The following is an 18,431-nucleotide window of genomic DNA, read 5'->3' as shown; positions in this document are numbered from 1 at the left end:
TTTCTGAGGTCACACACACACACACACACACACACACACACACACACACACACACACACACACACACACACACACACACACACACACACACACACACACACACACACACACACACACACACACACACACACACACACACACACACACACACACACACACACACACACACACACACAGCTGGCCATTATCTTAACAACAGACAGAGCATTTTCGTATTTTTATAAAACACCCTGCTCAGGTTTCTGAATAAACCATTAGTGGCGTAAAGACCCTCCCCAGCAGACATGTACACATTTACGTACGTACGCGCGCACACACACACACACACACACACACACACACACACACACACACACACACACACACACACACACACACACACACACACACACACACACACACACACACACACACACACACACCAGAAGCACTCACTGTCTATCCAAATATGTTCGTTGATTAAAACCAAATGTCTAAGATTTGGCTAGAGAAAGAAACAGTGAGTGAGAGAGAGAGAGAGAGAGAGAGAGAGAGAGAGAGAGAGAGAGAGAGAGAGAGAGAGAGAGAGAGAGAGAGATAAAGAAAGAAAGAAAGAAAGAAGAAAACTACAAAGACAGGCAGATGCACAGACAGACAAAGGAGAATTGATGTTTGGTGGAATAAAGGTGCCAGAATCTCAGCTCTTAAGTCATGAATTGGGCCTATAGGTAAAGGTATACTGCCAGATCAGATCCCGAATACAATTATTCTCTGCTACATATGTTCAACGTTTCAATCCAAGTCAAAATGTTATAGATCGGGGCAGTACAAACAAACCACTGAGTAAAACCTTTTCACTCTGATGTTCTAAGACGAAACCCTGTCGTGTGTTTAAAGCCCAACATCCACACAGTGTGTTAGATCACTTTGTCAGAACAGATTTGTGTTTGAATCCATGGCAGTCTGGCAGAGACAGACCTTGGCCGTGATTAGAGCGCTGTCTGTTCTAATTTAACAAGCAGATTTACAGTTTTCCCCCTTGATGTTTCACCTCAACCAGGTCAGCTGGTGTTTAATTTATGCTAAAAAAGAACGTGGCCCCATACCCCCCAATTGTAATTGGAACAGTTGGACCAATTTGATTGGAATGGCACCAGCTGGTTCAGCCTGTCAGATGGCTTTAACAACAAGTCAGATGTGGGATAACTGGATTCTGCACAGTAAAATCCACTGTGTTAATTTAACGCTGAGAGTGTAAAAAAAAGGACCCAGATGGACTATCAGCTATCATTATGAACTTTAAACCAGAGAATCTGTTTATAGCTCAAGTCATAGCCATACTCTTGCTGTGTTTAACGCGTCGTTACTGACATAATCCACAGTACTTCTTCCTTTGAACTCCAGTGCACTGTTCATATGGTGATCTCTTGTATTAACTGTCGTTCTAGTCCAAGGTTACTGAAGTGGTCAGTAGGTAATCCCTACAGCTGGAACAACTCACAGCTCATCTGTCAGTTGTCTGCCTCCAGAAGCCCACAAACCTTCAACAGCATTGCTTTTTAAACCCTACATGTACTTCGTTGACTGGGGTCCTCCAGAGGTCTATTATACATGGTCACTTTCTTCTTTCCTTCTACACCAAATCTCTTTGCTGAAAATCTACAAGCTTGGCAATTCTTTTTTTTTTTTTTTTTTATCCCTCGGTTTTGTAACCCTTTTTTCACCCGGTGCCAATTTTCTAAGTGATCCTGGGCACTACACTCCACCAGCCCAGGGAGGCCAGGGAGCTCATGCCTCCTTCAGTGCATGAGAGCCAACTGACCTTCTTGTCACCTGACAGGGGGGAGTTTCCCCGGTAGGACGTAGCACATGGAAGGAACACGTTATTCCAACCAGTTACCTTCCCCTCCAACAGGCGCCCCGGCTGACCAGGGGGAGGCAGCATAGTGACCAGGATTACTACATGTTTTTGTGAGGGTATTAACTACCCTATAGGAGAGCTTGGCAATTCTTGCTGAAAGTGTGCCTATTTTTGCTAAACGTTATTATTATTATTATGATATAGGGACACCAGGGTTGTTTCAGGTTTCACAAACCTGGACTTCACCATTCAGTCTCACAGTGTACAGCATCCTAGCTGTTTAAAACCAACTTATCTTACCTGTTATCATAAAAGAAAATGTTTTATTCTATTTAGTAGACTGTGGTGGAAATCTTATTTGGGGCATTTGCTATACTAATTATAGTTCTTATATTTTACAGTACATCTGGTTCGCTATGTACTTTTGGGTGTTTCACATTGGTCATTTTTATGCAAATCATAAAATACATCCTGTTTGCCAAAGTGAAAATATGTGGGGAAATAACCATTGACCTGCCCACCAACTCACTACTTGGCTTCCTTGTTTCATTTGAACAACTTCCAAAGGGGTGACATGCATTAAACAGTTCTGTTAAGACTGGGTTCTTCTGCTCAGAGAATAAACTTGAGCAACAGTGTCCCTATGTGATCAGGTGGGGTAATTGCAGTTTCAGCATGCACAACATGGGTGAGTGTCGCAAACCTTCTAATCACCACTGGAATGTACATATAGCCTAGACAAGATGGGGAAAGATAATTAAAGGATAATTGATGATTTGGTTAAAATAAGTGTTCAATAGCTCTATATTCTGATAGCAATCATTGCTAGTGTGTTTTGTCAGTAACAGGGGTCTTGCCAACTCTCCAGCTCTTTCGTAAACAGAAAATACATTTTCAGGTCAGGAAAAAACACTATAAAATTGAAGCTGATTAAATGGGTTCTCTTTCCTGATTGGGTGAAATTAGTGGCCGACCTGAAAATGTATTTTCTGTTTTCTGACCTGGAGAGGCAGGGAGACCTCTGTTACTGAGTCATCACTCTATAGCCGGGGGGTCCACTGCATCTCCTGTCATACTGTACCTTTTTACCATAACAAAGTCATATACAAATGCATTCCATTTCAACACTTTCTTTTTAACGACAGTGCAAGTTGTGCCCTTCGGGCACCGCCTACTCGAGGACCACGCAAGTCGGGATCAATGCAAGTTGTGCAACACCCGTTTATGCAATACCCATTGTAGCTATTTAGTTGTCAGAGTGAAAATAGAATAAAAATGTTCTTTCACATCATGAGAATGAACAAACAAGGAACAAGTAGTTAGGAATCATTACAATTCTACAGAGAAATTGCCTATTTGCCAAGGTTAACATTAACACATTTCAATGTATGAATTTCACATGACTCTACTGGCGGGCCACAAATGATGCATTTTAGGAAGGAAGCTGTGTGGGGCATACAAAAATATGCCCTAGCTCATGCCATGATAGTCCCTGGGCCGGACTTTGGATATCTCTGCTCTATAGCAATGATTACTATCGGAATATAGAGCTTTAACCTTTTAACAAAAAACATATCACTACAGCACCTGTAAGTAAACACCTGTTCAGTGAAACAGTATGTCCTATACTAAAGTACTATAGATCTACGTCCTTCAATTGTATTCGAGAAATCCTCCTCCAACCAGTGTGTAAAGGCTCCTGTCACGACATCGTGGTCTTTTTCTGTCATTCCATCAAGCTGTCTGTCTGTCCATGTAATTGTTAATCTGTGTCGTTCAATAGCCCTCGGCAGCTGTCACATTCCTCTCCGCTTTCCTGTTAATGAGGAGACCATTTATAATACCACAGAACGTTGTTATGCTCACAAATATGTGCACACACCAAACCAGTATTTTCAAATAATCCTTATACTGTATATCAATTGTTTTTTAGATACTTCAGTATCAGATGGATGTGGTTTACTCGTCTCAGACAGGTAGACTGTTGAACTTGAAATACTTTTGTGTGAACGTCTAAACCCAGTCAGGGGTTGGGGACTGGGATAGACATTATCTATCTGTCACATCTTATACCCTCTCTATATACTTTTCTCCCTACAGAATAGGTCTAATCAGTAGAACAGTAGAATAATTCACATTCCAGCCTACCGTTCTCAGTAACAGTATAGGTATTGCTGTTATATATAGTGGCCATTATAGTATCAGTAACACATACTGTGGGGCAGCTATACACACGCCAAGACTTGCAGTGCAACCTGAAATTCTATCAGATAAGTGAATGAATGAATTTCCTAAGAACTATGACATGAAACTCTATCAGATAAGTGACTGGATGATTTTCCTCAGAGCTATCTAATCTAACCATCTATCGAATTTCCTAAGGACAAGTTCATGTTCCGTTTACCACGAGACTCCTACACTCCTTGGAATGTGATAAATAAACTGCTTTGCATACAGTGCTGTATGCAAAGCAGTTCTGCTACTGATTGTTTGATTTGTAAGTGGGAGTGGATTAGAGCACATGGGAGGGAGCAACAGTATTTCTGGCAATGCAATATTTATTGGGCTACTTGGCATGTACCTTACTGGACTGGTTTATCAGAGTGTAGAGAAACAGGAGCTCTGACAGCCTCTGGACTTCAGACATATCACAGCTGAGAGAGGACAGATTGCCCCACTGCAGGATAAAACTGGAACTTGGACCTGTTGCTGCCTTCTTGGTCAAATGAATGTGAAGGTTCTAAGAACAGTGGCTTAAAGTTAGAAATAAAACTACAGGAAAATCTGAGAAAAAGGAAATGTCCTTCCCACTGTTTGTTCCAGATAAGGATTTCTGCTGTCCTGTATGCTGTGACATCTTCGATGATCCTGTCATACTGTCATGCAGCCACAGCTTCTGTAAAGCCTGTCTGCAGAGATGGTGGAAAGAGAAACAAGGTGAATGCCCCTTCTGTCGGAGGAGATCGTCAAAGAGCGACCCACCTGGTAATTTGGTGTTAAAGAACCTCTGTGAGACCTTCCTAAGTGAGAGAAGTCAGAGAGGTGCAGTAGCGGCAGTCGTCTGCAGTTTGCACGGTGAGAGCCTCAAACTCTTCTGCCTGGACGATCAAGAACCAGTGTGCCTTGTGTGTCGAGATTCTAAAAAACACACTAACCACAGATTCAGGCCCATCTGTGAAGTTGCACTGGACCAGAAGAAGGAACTCGCGAGTGTGCTGAACCCCTTACAGGAGAAACTAAAGGCACTTCATGGAGTTAAACTCAACTGTGATAAAATAGAAAAACACATCGATGTCCAGAACCAGTACACAGCCAAAAAGATTAAGGACGAGTTTACAAAGCTTCACCTGTTTCTCCAAGTGGAAGAGGAAGCAAGGATGGAAGCACTGAGGGAAGAAGCGGGGATGAAGAGACAAATGATGAAAGAGTTCATCCAAGGATTGAGCAGAGACATAGAAACCCTTTCAGACACAGTCAGTGCCATAAAGGAGAAGCTTAGTGCTGATGACATCTCCTTGATGCAGAACATAACGGTTCTGCCTCAAGGCATGAAGACAGAGCTCGTTCAGATGGACCCACAGCTGATCTCAGGAGCACTGATAGATGTGGCCAAGCATATGGGCAACTTGACCTTCAACGTATGGGAAAAGATGGGGAAGATTGTCCCCCACCAGTCCATGATTCTGGACCCCAACACGGCTCACCCAGATCTCGTTCTGTCTGAGGATCTGACCACGGTGAGATGGAGCAGAGTGAGACAGGAACTTCCCGACAATCCGGAGCGATTTGACCCCTGGATTCAGGTCTTGGGCTCCGAGGGCTTTAACTCAGGGACTCATAGCTGTGATGTGGAGGTTGGAGGAAACAGATACTGGATACTTGGCATGGCAACAGGGTCAGTCCAGAGGAAGGGAGACATAGAGGGTGCATACTGGAGAATAGGGTTTTATTATGGAAAATACAATGCACAATCGTCCGCGGGGCAAAACGTCGACCTGCCAGTGAGGCAGAATCTCAGGAGGATCAGAATGATTCTAGACTGGGATAAAGGGAAGCTGTCATACTTTGACGCTGAAACTAACACACACCTGCATACGTTCACAGCCACCTTCACTGAGAGCCTGTTTATATACATTGGAACTGTCGGGCAATTCCCTCCTCTGAAGATCTTACCAGTGAAGGTTTAATGTGTAACCTCTACACCAAAACGTTTAACTTCTATTGAGATGCAACCAGTAACATTTTGAAATTGAAAGTGGACATATGGGACAGGTCAAATCTACACTGTAAATGACCTCTGAAAACCTAAAGGTAATTTTTTACACTCACAGTGAGTTAAATTAAGACTATGAACTTTTAGAAAGGTAAAATACCTCACTGCTGTTTGCACTTGAAAAGGTATCTTAAAAAACACGTTATGTTTACTGTCTACGGAATAAGATTTACTGCATGATCAATTTATTTGTTTTTCAAAATAACAAAAATCATTGAGGCATTCACCAATTCTCTTATCTACACCTGGCCCTTTCAAATTTTGTTGTTGTTGAAATTACAAAACTTTACAACTGAAGGCTGTTTGGTCGGTTTATATGCAAATAAATACTTTATTTCATCTAAGAAATGTATATGGATTTTTTTTTACTCCCACTGTCAATATAATTAATAATAATTAATATAATACTATAACAATAATAATTAATATAATAATATAGTAATTTGAACTGGGGAGTCCCCAACCTGACAAGCACTTGGAATTGTAGGGGTTGAGGCATTACATTACATTACGGTCATTTAGCAGACGCTTTAATCCAAAGCGACTTACAATAAGTGCATACAACATACAGTAGGTAGGCAAGAAAACTACTAATCAGCGGAAGTCTTAAGTGCATTCTCTTCTAAAACAAGCAACTAAGAGTATACCTTATACCTTATACCTATAAACTTAGAGTATACCTAGTGCTAAGGTAAAAGTGCAATATATCAGCTACATACTTTCTTAAACAGATGAGACAAATAGGAAAATCAAATGAGCAAGAGCTAAAACCAATAAGTGTATCAAAATAAACAAGATCCAATAAAACAAGAGCTCATACAAATAATTGACAACAAGTAGGCAAGGCTAAATGGAAGGGTCAGGGTAGTGTTTCCTGAAGAGGTGGGTTTTCAGCCTGCGGCGAAAGATGGGCAGTGACTCTGCTGTCCTGACATCAGTGGGGAGTTCATTCCACCACTGTGGGGCCAGAACAGAAAAAGGCTGTGACCGTGTAGATCGGCCAGAAGGTTGGACTAGATTCGGCCAGAAGGTTGGACTGATTGGACTAGCCTGCTTAACTGCTCAACTGCTTTAAGCCTACTGCTTCAAACACAAATACTAATACAAATACAACTAATGCAAACTACTGCAGCCTACTGCTTAAAGCACTAATATACTTAAGCACTCAAAGTACAACTAATAGCAACCTGTTAGATAAGAAAATCCTATACTTAGACTACACCAGATCATGAGTTCAGTAGATCAGGTCTCTCCAGAGATGGAAAGCACACTGAAGAAAACACTGCCAGGGCTGCCTTTATAGTCCTTGAGATGTGATGGGCCTTCTCCCAGACACTTAGCAAGGCACTTGGTTGGACTAGCCTGCTTAACTGCTCAACTGCTTTAAGCCTACTGCTTTAAGCCTACACAAATACTAATACAAATCATACCAGAAACCTGTAAGCTGATTGTATGACGTTCTGTATAGTAGTGTGTATATCTGTCTGTCTCTTATATGTCATCATGATTTGTGTGCATGGGGATCTCCTCTTAAACAAGCTCGAGTGCTTAATGAATCTCCCAGTTTAGTAGACCTTGTAGGCCTATTGTGAATGTGTACTTCCATGTACTGATGTTCTCATGTCTTACTAAATAAAGTACATCAATCAATCAATCAATCAATCTGGGGACCCCCTGGGGGGTTCTGAGAATCATTGGGCTATACAGCAGTTACCAAACAAGATTTTTTTGTAATCACAATCAAGCCACATTTTGACCTATTCTTAATATCCAGTAGACCATATAGCCTTAGATTAAGACTCTCGTAGGTCTATTGTATCGATTTTGACATTTTTATATCTACGAGAGTCTTAGCTTTCACCCCCCCAGTTTCCACTGGATTGTTACCTCCAAAGCCTGTAGTTCTCAAAACACGTACAAATGCAAAATATAAGGTACTTACCCGCGTGCCCCAAATGTTAACTCGGTCTTCGAAGTAGTTGTACAATGTAATAGTCGATATTTTTCATTAAAGAAGTGTTTTAATTCCGTCTGTGGCCGAACACCATTTTCCTCCCCTCGTTTACTTCCTGTTTACATTGAGTGAAATTCCGGATGCGCCCGTCACTACCGCCCATTGGGAACTTCCGACAGAATCGGCCACAGACGGGATTAAAACACTTCTTTATTGAAAAATATGGACTATTAGATTACACAACTACTCCAGAGAGACCGAGAGACCGAGAGAGAGAGACCGAGGTAACATTTGGGAAACAAGAAACAAGCTCTGTGCTTTTATGAGTCTTCCAGTTTAGTAGACCTTGTATTGTGAATTTGTACTTCCATGTACTGTTGTTCTCATGTCTTACTAAATAAAGTACATCAATCAATCAATCAATCAATGGGGCACGCAGGTAAGTAGGCTACCTTATATTTTGCATTTGTACATGTTTGGAAATTGGAAAACTACTGGCCTTGGAGGTGACAATCCAGTGGTAACTGGGGTGAGTGGGGGTGAAAGCCGATAAAAAAATAAATAAATAATACATCTAGAGAATCTTAATCTAAGGCTAGGCCATATGCATGACACCCAACTGCATATACAAAATTATTACGCCAAAGATACTGAGATAACTGAGCAAGAAGTTCTGGAACATAGAACCGAGATATTGGGTATTAAATCAGCAGGCAACGCATCCCCCATTGGATCATTGCGCCTGAGAAGAGCGCATCAAGTGATTGGTGAACGAGAGGAGAGAGAGAGGCTCAACTCAAGTGCGTCTGTAGTTGACACACACCACGCTGCAGGCAGATGTATCATCCTGGGAAAAGGATCTTTATGACATGACATTCAAACAGCCAGCAGGATGATTTCCTATCATGATTATGGATTTAATTCGGCGTCATAGATTTGAATCACTTGCGCGCATTATATTAATCTCATCACTATTTATGATAGATGACGGTAAGTGACTGGTTTGTTTATTCTACTGTGCATGCATAGTGTTTTGTGTCTTATTTTATTTGTATTTCTTTTTTTTGGCAACTGCTATTTATATTTAATTAGGTTCTAATCGATGGATATAGATAGAGCCTACATTAACGCATAATCACCACATGGCCATACTAACATAAGATTAAATTGTATTATTCATAAATTGCTACTAGCTATAAAATTGTGTAGCTACATGTAAACTTTTTTTATTCTGTCACAACTTAAATGACAATTTTGTCAACAACAGTAACACGTGTGTCTCTGTTGAATGTTGGTGTGGCTCAACAGACCTCTAAGCTTTGAATTTCAATCAGAAGACTGTGGCATGACATCATGGCTAAACTATGCTAGTTGTAAGGACTGCTGCAAAGTTAAAAGAATGCAAACATGGAACATAGGCCTATGCCTATACATTGTTTTTAGTATTTCAACAAAAAAAAAGAAAGAAAATAAAAAGACCGTTACTGCATCAAAACTATAATAAAAAATCTATACAATAAAACTGGTTTAACGTTGGTCAAATTGTCAAATGATATAAGAAAGTGTCAACATTTTTACATAGCAGATCTACAAGCTCACAAGGCTTTGCAATTGTGAGGCCTTGTGAGCTTGTAGATCTGCTATTTCCACAATAGTTATCTGTGGAACCGAGTCAAACCAAATTGAATGCCTCAACTCCTACATTCCAACAAGTGCTTGTTGTCAGGGTGGTCAATATGATTATTTTGGGGGGTCATGGCCTGAAAAGGTTGAGAACCATTATACTGGCCGACACGACTCTACAAAGCAGGCACAGTGCATGTGCTGTTATCTCCATTGGAACACAAACACACAGCAGCTACAGTATTGTACTGTGTGACTGGCATCAGTCAGGGTCTAGGAGACATATCAGATCCCCCCACATGTGTGATTCAGAAACGTCTAGATAACACAGCACAAAGAACCGTGCAGGTCATTAGCATTTGAAAGAAACCTTACATGCAGAGGGGAGGGGATGTGTGGCTGGCTGGAGCTGTGTCTATTGAATGGGCTATTAGGCAACAGGCCTGGGTCTCAATCCTCCAGGGACTCCAGACTCCCCTCATGGGATCAGAAGGAGAGGCAAGTGTTTCAGTAGCAGCAGATATCTGAACCAGTGGAGCATTTTCTCTTCTGTAAAGTATTAAATAAAAAAATATTGTAGCATGGTGTAGGTCCAGAATGTGTGTGTGTGTGTGTGTGTGTGTGTGTGTGTGTGTGTGTGTGTGTGTGTGTGTGTGTGTGTGTGTGTGTGTGTGTGTGTGTGTGTGTGTGTGTGTGTGTGTGTGTGTGTGTGTGTGTGTGTGTGTGCAACGTGCTTGTGTTTGGATATGCATAGGCTACGCGCATGCACACATGTCACATGTATTACAGTAGCCTACATATTGTGTGCATAGTTTGTGTGCTTGCATGCATGTGGATAATGGCTGTATATACTTACTGTATGCTAAGAGACTTTTACTATGCCTTGTTGTGATGACCTATATTCTGATTCTTAGCCGATTGTCAAAGTGTGATTTTATTTGTATGTAACGGTTAGACTGCAGCCCTTTTGGCTTCAACCTCAGACCATGGGGTCATGCTGAGTCCAAGTCTAGACATTTATAAGCTGCTATAGGGCAGTGGTTCTCAACCTTTTCAGGTCGCGACCCCCCAAAATAATCATATTTGAACTGGGGACCCCCCACCCTGACAAGCACTTGTCAGGGTGTAGGAGTTGTTGAGGCATTACATTTTGTTTTGCCTCGGTTCCACAGATTGTTAAAATATAGCTGATCTACAAGATCTACAATCTCACAACGCCTTGCGTTGCGAGGCGTTGTGAGCTTGTAGATCAGCTATTTGCCTCTTTCTTATATTATTTGACAAATTGGCCAATGTTTGACCAGTTTTTAAAGTATAGTTTGTTGATTACTTTTGATGTAGTAATGATCTTTTTTCTTTCTTTTTTTTATTTAAGTATTAAAAAGTCCTTAAATTGTCACTTAACAGTTATCTGGGGGCCCCCCAAAATCATATGGGGACCCCCCTGGGGGTCCGGACATACAGGTTGAGAACCACTGCTATAGGGGGAACAATCTGTGACATTGACTGACCTCCTCAAAAAAAAAAAAACACAAGGAGAGTGGCTGAGCATGTTGATGGGGCTGAGGTAATTACAGCTGCACTTATCTGGCCACTTCAGACACTGTGATTGGCCAGAATGATTGAGCTCTTGAGATCTGATGACTTGATATCATCCATGGAAAAGATTACTGGCCTTTTTTTTAATCATCTATCAGTAAATATGAAGATTATCATTACAAGATCAGCATACAGATTTTGACTACTGAATCATGTCAGTGCCTTACAGCTGTCATCCTTATATAATAGTCCTTGATTGATTGATTGATTGATTGATTGAATACTTTATTAGAAGTTTGCAGAAAAAAGCACATGGAAGTACAGTTCAATACAAGGTCAGCTAATAGGATTTAAAACCCAAGAAAGCCTTATGGCTTGTTTCTATTGGGGTCCTTCGTACTCAATTCATAGAAACATTTGAAACCTGGCTGTTATGTTGATAAGGATGAGGCCGCACAGATCTTAGCCACGATGCAAAAAGTTTAATGAAATGAAACCAACGTTTCGACAAATACAGTCTAAATACAGACAAATACAGTCTTCCTCAGGGCTTGAAAAACCCTGAGGAAGACTGTATTTGTCGAAACGTTGGTTTCATTTCATTAAACTTTTTGCATCATGGCTAAGAGCTGTGCGGCCTCATCCTTATCAACATTATTATCTGCCGTGGCCAGCACCTCATCAACACAGGTGTGCGCTCCATACTCTTGTGTAAACCTGGCTGTCATACCATGATAATGAATCCTAGAGACTGCCTTCATATATACCATATAAAACAGACTGGTGCACTATTACGACAAGACTGATTTGAATATCTGATAAAACGTAGAGACACACTCGCGCTTCAGCCAGCCTTCTTCAGAACCCTGGTTTCAGTCAGTAATGGACAAACAGATCAAGGCTTTGAATCTGATGAACACACATTAGCGTGTTTGCTGAATAGATATTTTAAAAGAAGATCCGTGTGCTCTAGTGTCTTTCTCCGGGTTATACTCCTGTTAAGTGAGGTGACACAGAGTGTCTTTATTGAACATGTATTTGTATTTCAGCTTATCTACTCATCTATCTCGGGTTGACTCTAATCTAACCTGTACCTCTCCTGTGTTTCATTGTCACTGCTGGTGCTGCTATGACACCTGATTTCCCCTCTGGGATCAATAAAGGTTGATCTGATCTTATTTCATTGGAGGTGGAACAGGAAAGCTAATAGAAATAATATCTTTCATTCATAGCAACGCTGTATTACCGTGTCAAACGTGGACGAGGAAGTAATCAATCCATGGGGGCCTCCATGACATCATACTTGTATGATATAAAGATGCATTGGTTTTCAACCTTTGGTGCCGGGGCAAGAAGGCTTCTACTAAACGAAGGACGAAATCACAAAATGATAGCTGATTTGGCAGCGTGCCTCACTGTTTTTTAGCGGCGCTAGCCGCTCTATACCTTTAGGTATAGAGCGGATATTAGCCCTCTATACCTGGCTTTTGCGTTAACGTTCTGATTGGTCAGGCTCGCCAAGGTTCTGATTGGTCAGGTCCGTCAACGTTCTGATTGGTCAGGCCCGCCAAGGTTCTGATTGGTCAGGTCCGTCAACGTTCTGATTGGTCAGGCCCGTCGAGGTTCTGATTGGTCAGGTCCGTCAACGTTCTGATTGGTCAGGCCCGTCGAGGTTCTGATTGGTCAGGTCCGTCAACGTTCTGATTGGTCAGGCAAGGGAACTATTCATGACATCAATATTATATCATGAATACAAAATTAGATGGTTTATATAAACTGTAAAAGTCCGGAACATAAACACTCTGGGTACGGCTTATAAATTGTATACATTATTTCATAACACATACATATCTTTCTGGTACCACATGTATACACACGCACACACAAAGTTTATTTTTTAGGTACCCACTCTATCAGCTATGACAGATCAGTTTTTGCCACTTACCTTGGAATGCATTTGGTGATTCGCTTCCAATGGCACTATTTAGTGCCACTGGAAGCCTTGAAATAAATTTACAGAGATTTAATATTGTTTCTCTAGTAGAAACATATATCTATGACAAAATATATCAAAGGCGCCGCTACCTTCACACAGGTGTGATTTTTATAAGTTCCGTACAGTAATTATGTAAGCTATCAGCCTTTTGAATACCAGGACACGCTTTATTGAGACATGAGGATCAATGGCAAACAGCTCTATTGATTGTAAGTGCCTAACAAAGAAAGGATAGCAAAGGCCAAAGCCAGTAGAGGAACGTTACATACTTTAGCATCACATTTGTATGAAGTGTGATTGTAAAGTAAAGTTTATGTGAAATGAAAAGATGCTACTGTATGTGCAATCATTTTGTCATCAGTTTAACTGGAACTGTGTCATTTTTAGATTTGAGCTAAAAAGCATTATTTTACACTTTGGGCTATTCAAAAATAGCAGATATACAAGCTCATAGCGCGGCACCGAGTGCCGCGCTACGAGCTTGTAGATCTGCTATTTTTGAAAAATCGTGAAAATGTGTGCAAATCTTGAATATATATATTTTTAAAGCGAATATTTTTAACTCAAATCTTTGCTTCTGGGGGTCCCTGGAAAAAAAATATTTTGATGGGGGTCCGCGGCCAAATACATATAATTTTGGGAGTCCTTGCCATGAAAAAGATTGAGCACCACTGATATAGAAACAAACGTTTTTCAGAATACTGTTGAGATTTAGGAGACATGTAGAATCGGCTTCAGGTCTCAATAGGTTAAGAAAAATCTCTTGAGAGTGAGACCAATGCCAGTGGGTGCCACACTGGCCACTAGAAGGCAGTGAGTTGATCCACTACTTATTATGTATGACATGTTTGTACATAAATGAGACTGGAACGCCACAGCTCTCTGGCATAGTGCCACGGGCACCCTGCTGATTAAAGGAGACCCCGAGTGCAGATGAATAAATGCTTCAAATGACTGACTTCTGTCCTGTGTGGTAACCATGGCAATACATCGAATGCAGAAGCTCTGGCACTGTAGAATTCGTTGCCATGGAAGCCTTGATGAGTTGTGAGTCCCCCTAAATGGTCTAAATGTGTCCTTAGGACTGATAGTAAGACAAGTGGACAATTGTGGACAATACAGGACCACAATGGAAACAAGCCCTTAGGGCTTTTTGTGTTATCCTTTAACATCATTGTATAATCGTACCACTGTACTATTTGCAAACTGTTAATAAAGTATTCAATCAATCAATCAATCAATCAATCAAATGTATTTTACCAAAGCAAAGAAAAGAGAGATTTAGATATTGTTAGATATTTCATAATTTGTGAACGATTTGCTATCATCTTTATTATTACATGTTTTTTTTGTATTGATTGAATACTTTATTAACACGGTTGTTAACAGTACAGGTGAGGTAGTCCAGTCAAAGGTTATGCTGAAAGGATAACAAAAAAAAGCTCCTAGGGGCTTGTTTCGCTTGTGGTCCATTGTACTCAATTCATCATACATAGGACCAAAATGAAAATAAAACTTCAATTCAATACAATTGTATTAATATTACCTTGTTATATAAGTATTAACCTATTAAAACCGGGAAAGAATCTGTGTAATTTTAGATTTTTCGTTGGCTATTCAAAAGTAGAATTAGTTAGTACATCTGCTATTTAAAAAAAATCTTTTTAGAAAGATCTTGAAAGTGTGAGAACCACTGATTTAGAAGGTATTTGTAGAATCGGCCTCAGGTCTTAATGGGTTAAGGAAAGAGGATATATTGTACAGTTGTATCTGTACCTCCCTTTATAGGTGCATCATCTGAGAGGCTGCCTTCCACTGTGAACGATTGCTCGCCAAACCCGTGCCAAAACCAGGCGCTGTGCCGAAGTCGAGGTGGCGGATACTCCTGCTTCTGTGTGCCAGGATTCCAAGGCACTCACTGCCAAATCGATGTGAATGAGTGTCTTTCGCAACCCTGCAAGAACGGAGCCACCTGTGTAGACAGAGTGGGCAGATATACCTGTGACTGTGCAGCTGGGTTTACAGGTGAGTGGCATGATGTTAGGTTTCTCTACAACAGCTTTGTGGGCGTTGCTCTGCGTCAGGTATAAAGGCAGTGGTTCTTTTTCATGTGGAGGACCGCCAATTTAACCCATTAAAATGGGAAAGCATCCGTGTCATTTTAGATTTTTTTTGCACTCGTACAAGCTTGTACATCTGCTATTTTTGAAAATTTCAGAAAAATCTTGAAAGTGTGAGTAGAAGTGATTTGTAGAATCGGTCTCAGGTCTAGGAAGCCACTTAGATTTGTGTTGTAAAAAAAAAAATGGCAAAAAGATTCCAATTCTTTTACATTAAAAAAGTCTGAAAATTGCAGATCTACAAGCTCTCAACATGTCACAATGTGACACCTTGTGAACTCGACTATTTTCAAATAGCCGATGTAAATATGGTCAAAGTTGTTAAACTTATTTTTATGCTATATTAACAAACCCCCTGGAACTCCTACCAAGGACCCCTGGGGGTCTCTGGACCCCACTTTGAGAACCACTGAGGTTAAGGTATAGATGGTTTCAGTGCTAAACTACTTTCTTCCTGTTGACTTTGGTTAACAGAAAGCAAGCCAGATGGGTGACTTGTTTGCCGTTTTAGCTCCAGAGTTGTAATCATTTGAAAGTGGCTATGAGGTACAGTATCAAATGACGACTGTTTGCTTTGATAAGGGCAATATCATTTCCAATAATATAGTTAATTAAAGGTAGGGTAAGTGATTTGCTTTTGTTAAAATAAGTGTTAAATAGCTCTATATTCTGATAGTACTCATTGCTATAGAGTGTATGTTCAGTATTAGGAGTCTCCTTGTCTCTCCAGCTCTTTATAAAACAGAAAATGCATTTTCGTTTCAGTTTCATTTACAATTTTATCCAATCAGGATAGAGAACTCAATCAGGATACAGATTAAACAAGTGAAATTGGAAGGGATGACACTAAGAAATGTGCAGGCAAAATTGGAACTGGAACACTATCAAATTAAAAATGGGTACTTTCTCCTGATTGGCTGAGATTTTGACACCTACCAAAAAATGTATTTTCTGTTTATTAAAGAGTTGGAGAGACAGGGAGACATCTGTTACTGAAAAAACACTCTATAGCAATGATTACTATCAGAATATAGTGCTTTAACCTTTTAACAAAATACTTTTTGTTTTAACCAAAAAATATCACTTACCCTACCTTTAACTACTTTTGTACATGATCCCTTAGTTTCATGACACCAAGAATGTTTGGACAGACAATTTACTGTACAGGTTAAAAAATATCAGACTAAAGCAAATGCTATCAAATCATCATCTCAAATCAAATCCTGCAGCAGAGTAAAGACAGGCATCGATAATAACTATGATAGAACTTTTTATGGGGTCATTTATAAGAAAAACTGCTTCAGTGAGTTCCTAAAGAGAATACAAGAACACCATCTAGTGGTGATTACTTGTACTCCCCGTCTTAATTACAGTGGAACTTGTTAAAAAACCTAAGCCTCTGTGGCTGGATCCTATGTAGCTAAAAGATTCTCATTCTCATCATACATTATTAACAAAGCTTCAGATTGGAAGGATTAGGTTGTTTAAACTTTCAACTTGATTTAGCTCATTTCATTAGAGCTGTGTCTGTGTTAGAGTGTTTAGATAATAGCTCAAACTAATATCTAATATCTGAAAGTAGAAAAATATTATACCCTTGAAATACACGTATCCACTGTAGAAAAAGTGTTGAAAAGAGAAATGACCAGACCTTGAGGAGGCTTCCCTCTTGGCCCTTCACATGAAATCAGAGAGATGACCTGATGACCTGTTGCTTTTGATGTTCACAGGCCACACCTGTGGGCTCCAGATTGACGAGTGTCAATCACAGCCATGCCTCAATGGCGGGAGTTGCCATGACAACACCAACGGCTTCACATGCACCTGCCAGCCTGGTTTCCAGGGAGACCGCTGTGAGAACGACATTGATGAGTGCCAAGCGCAGCCATGCCAAAACGGGGCTCAGTGCATCGATGGGGTGAATCAGTAAGTAGCCCAGGGTGTTTGAGAGCCAAACTCAGCCTTTGAAGAAAGCGGATTTAGCTCTTGAGCGTTCAGTAAAGCCATTCTTTAAATAGTGGAGTTTATGATCTCAAATAGCTCTGTCATAACCCGTTTTTATTGTCTTGTCTTACAGGTATAGTTGTGACTGTGCTTACACAGCCTTTATTGGCCAACACTGTGAAACGCTAGCATCCCTGTGCCTGTCTCAACCCTGTCTCAACAGCGCCCCCTGCCAGGACAATGACGGTAACTACACCTGTGAATGCTGGCCAGGTAATTTCATTTCAATTCAATTCAATTCAATTCAATTCAATTCAATTCAATTCAATTCAGGTCAACTCAATTAATTGCGTTAAGTGCATATATACTTACCTATACAATATAGTTAAAACAACAATATCCACAATATCTTTTGAGAAATAGAGACATTTCAACCAATAATATTGGAGCAAAAATCTATGAATTTAAAAATAAAAACAAAAATACCATTATGAACTATACAAAACGAAGGTGAACCTGGTGCAATCTCAGTCAGTTGAGGAGAAATTGAGATATTTCTACCTGTAGCCTAATACTGAGGCAAAGAGAGGCCATGAACTCCAACATTACAGTACATCCATACAGTACACACACACACACACACACACACACACACACACACACACACACACACACACACACACACACACACACACACACACACACACACACACACACACACACACACACACACACACACACACACACAAACAATCCCTGAGAGTCTGAGACGATAAGCCATCCGTGGAGAATAAATGAAGCATTTTGTTACTTAATTAACTGTCAAGCCTGAGGTTTGCTCTGTTTTGCGTCTGAATAAATGCCAGTCGCCCACCTGTAGCCTGCAGCTGCAGCTGAAGCATGCAATTCTAAGAAACGTTTAAGTTTGTTTCAAATACGGGGCAGATGGGGATGTGCCAATCACAAGCGACACGTGGAAAGGAGGGAATGAGAGTGACAGGTTGGCAGATAATGTGCGCCGAAAGAAACACCGGCAAAAAAAAAGAAGAGAGAATGAGAGAGGAGAGAGAAAGAGGTTTGGCTCATCCCTCAAGCTGGTTGCCAGCCATGCCGAGACGAGGCTTCACTGGCAGCTTGTGTCT

General features: G+C 40.6%; 2 protein-coding genes across 2 annotated transcripts in view; both read left to right on the top strand.

Moving 5' to 3' along the window:
• Positions 1 to 4,638: 4,638 nt before the first annotated feature.
• Positions 4,639 to 6,027, top strand: LOC311051516 (zinc-binding protein A33-like; the record flags this gene model as incomplete). Its single annotated transcript, XM_084066095.1, has 1 exon — positions 4,639 to 6,027. The coding sequence occupies one exon, from the start codon at positions 4,639 to 4,641 to the stop codon at positions 6,025 to 6,027; it is 1,389 nt and encodes a 462-aa protein (XP_083922221.1).
• Positions 6,028 to 8,978: 2,951 nt separating this feature from the next.
• crb1 (crumbs cell polarity complex component 1) overlaps positions 8,979 to 18,431 on the top strand; it is a gene marked incomplete at its 5' end in the record, with an annotated part of 30,518 nt that continues 21,065 nt past the window's right edge. Inside the window, 4 exons of the mRNA XM_084067202.1 lie at positions 8,979 to 9,057; positions 15,014 to 15,250; positions 17,076 to 17,271; positions 17,423 to 17,562. Coding sequence (XP_083923328.1) covers positions 8,979 to 9,057; positions 15,014 to 15,250; positions 17,076 to 17,271; positions 17,423 to 17,562 — 652 coding nt within the window. The remainder of the gene's footprint in view (positions 9,058 to 15,013; positions 15,251 to 17,075; positions 17,272 to 17,422; positions 17,563 to 18,431) is intronic.

The sequence above is a fragment of the Gymnoscopelus microlampas genome, assembly GCF_963454915.1.
Source record: "Gymnoscopelus microlampas genome assembly, chromosome: 9".
NCBI lineage: Eukaryota > Metazoa > Chordata > Actinopteri > Myctophiformes > Myctophidae > Gymnoscopelus > Gymnoscopelus microlampas.
Note: the sequence above shows the minus strand (reverse complement) of the source record. Positions and strands in the feature narration are given on the sequence as shown.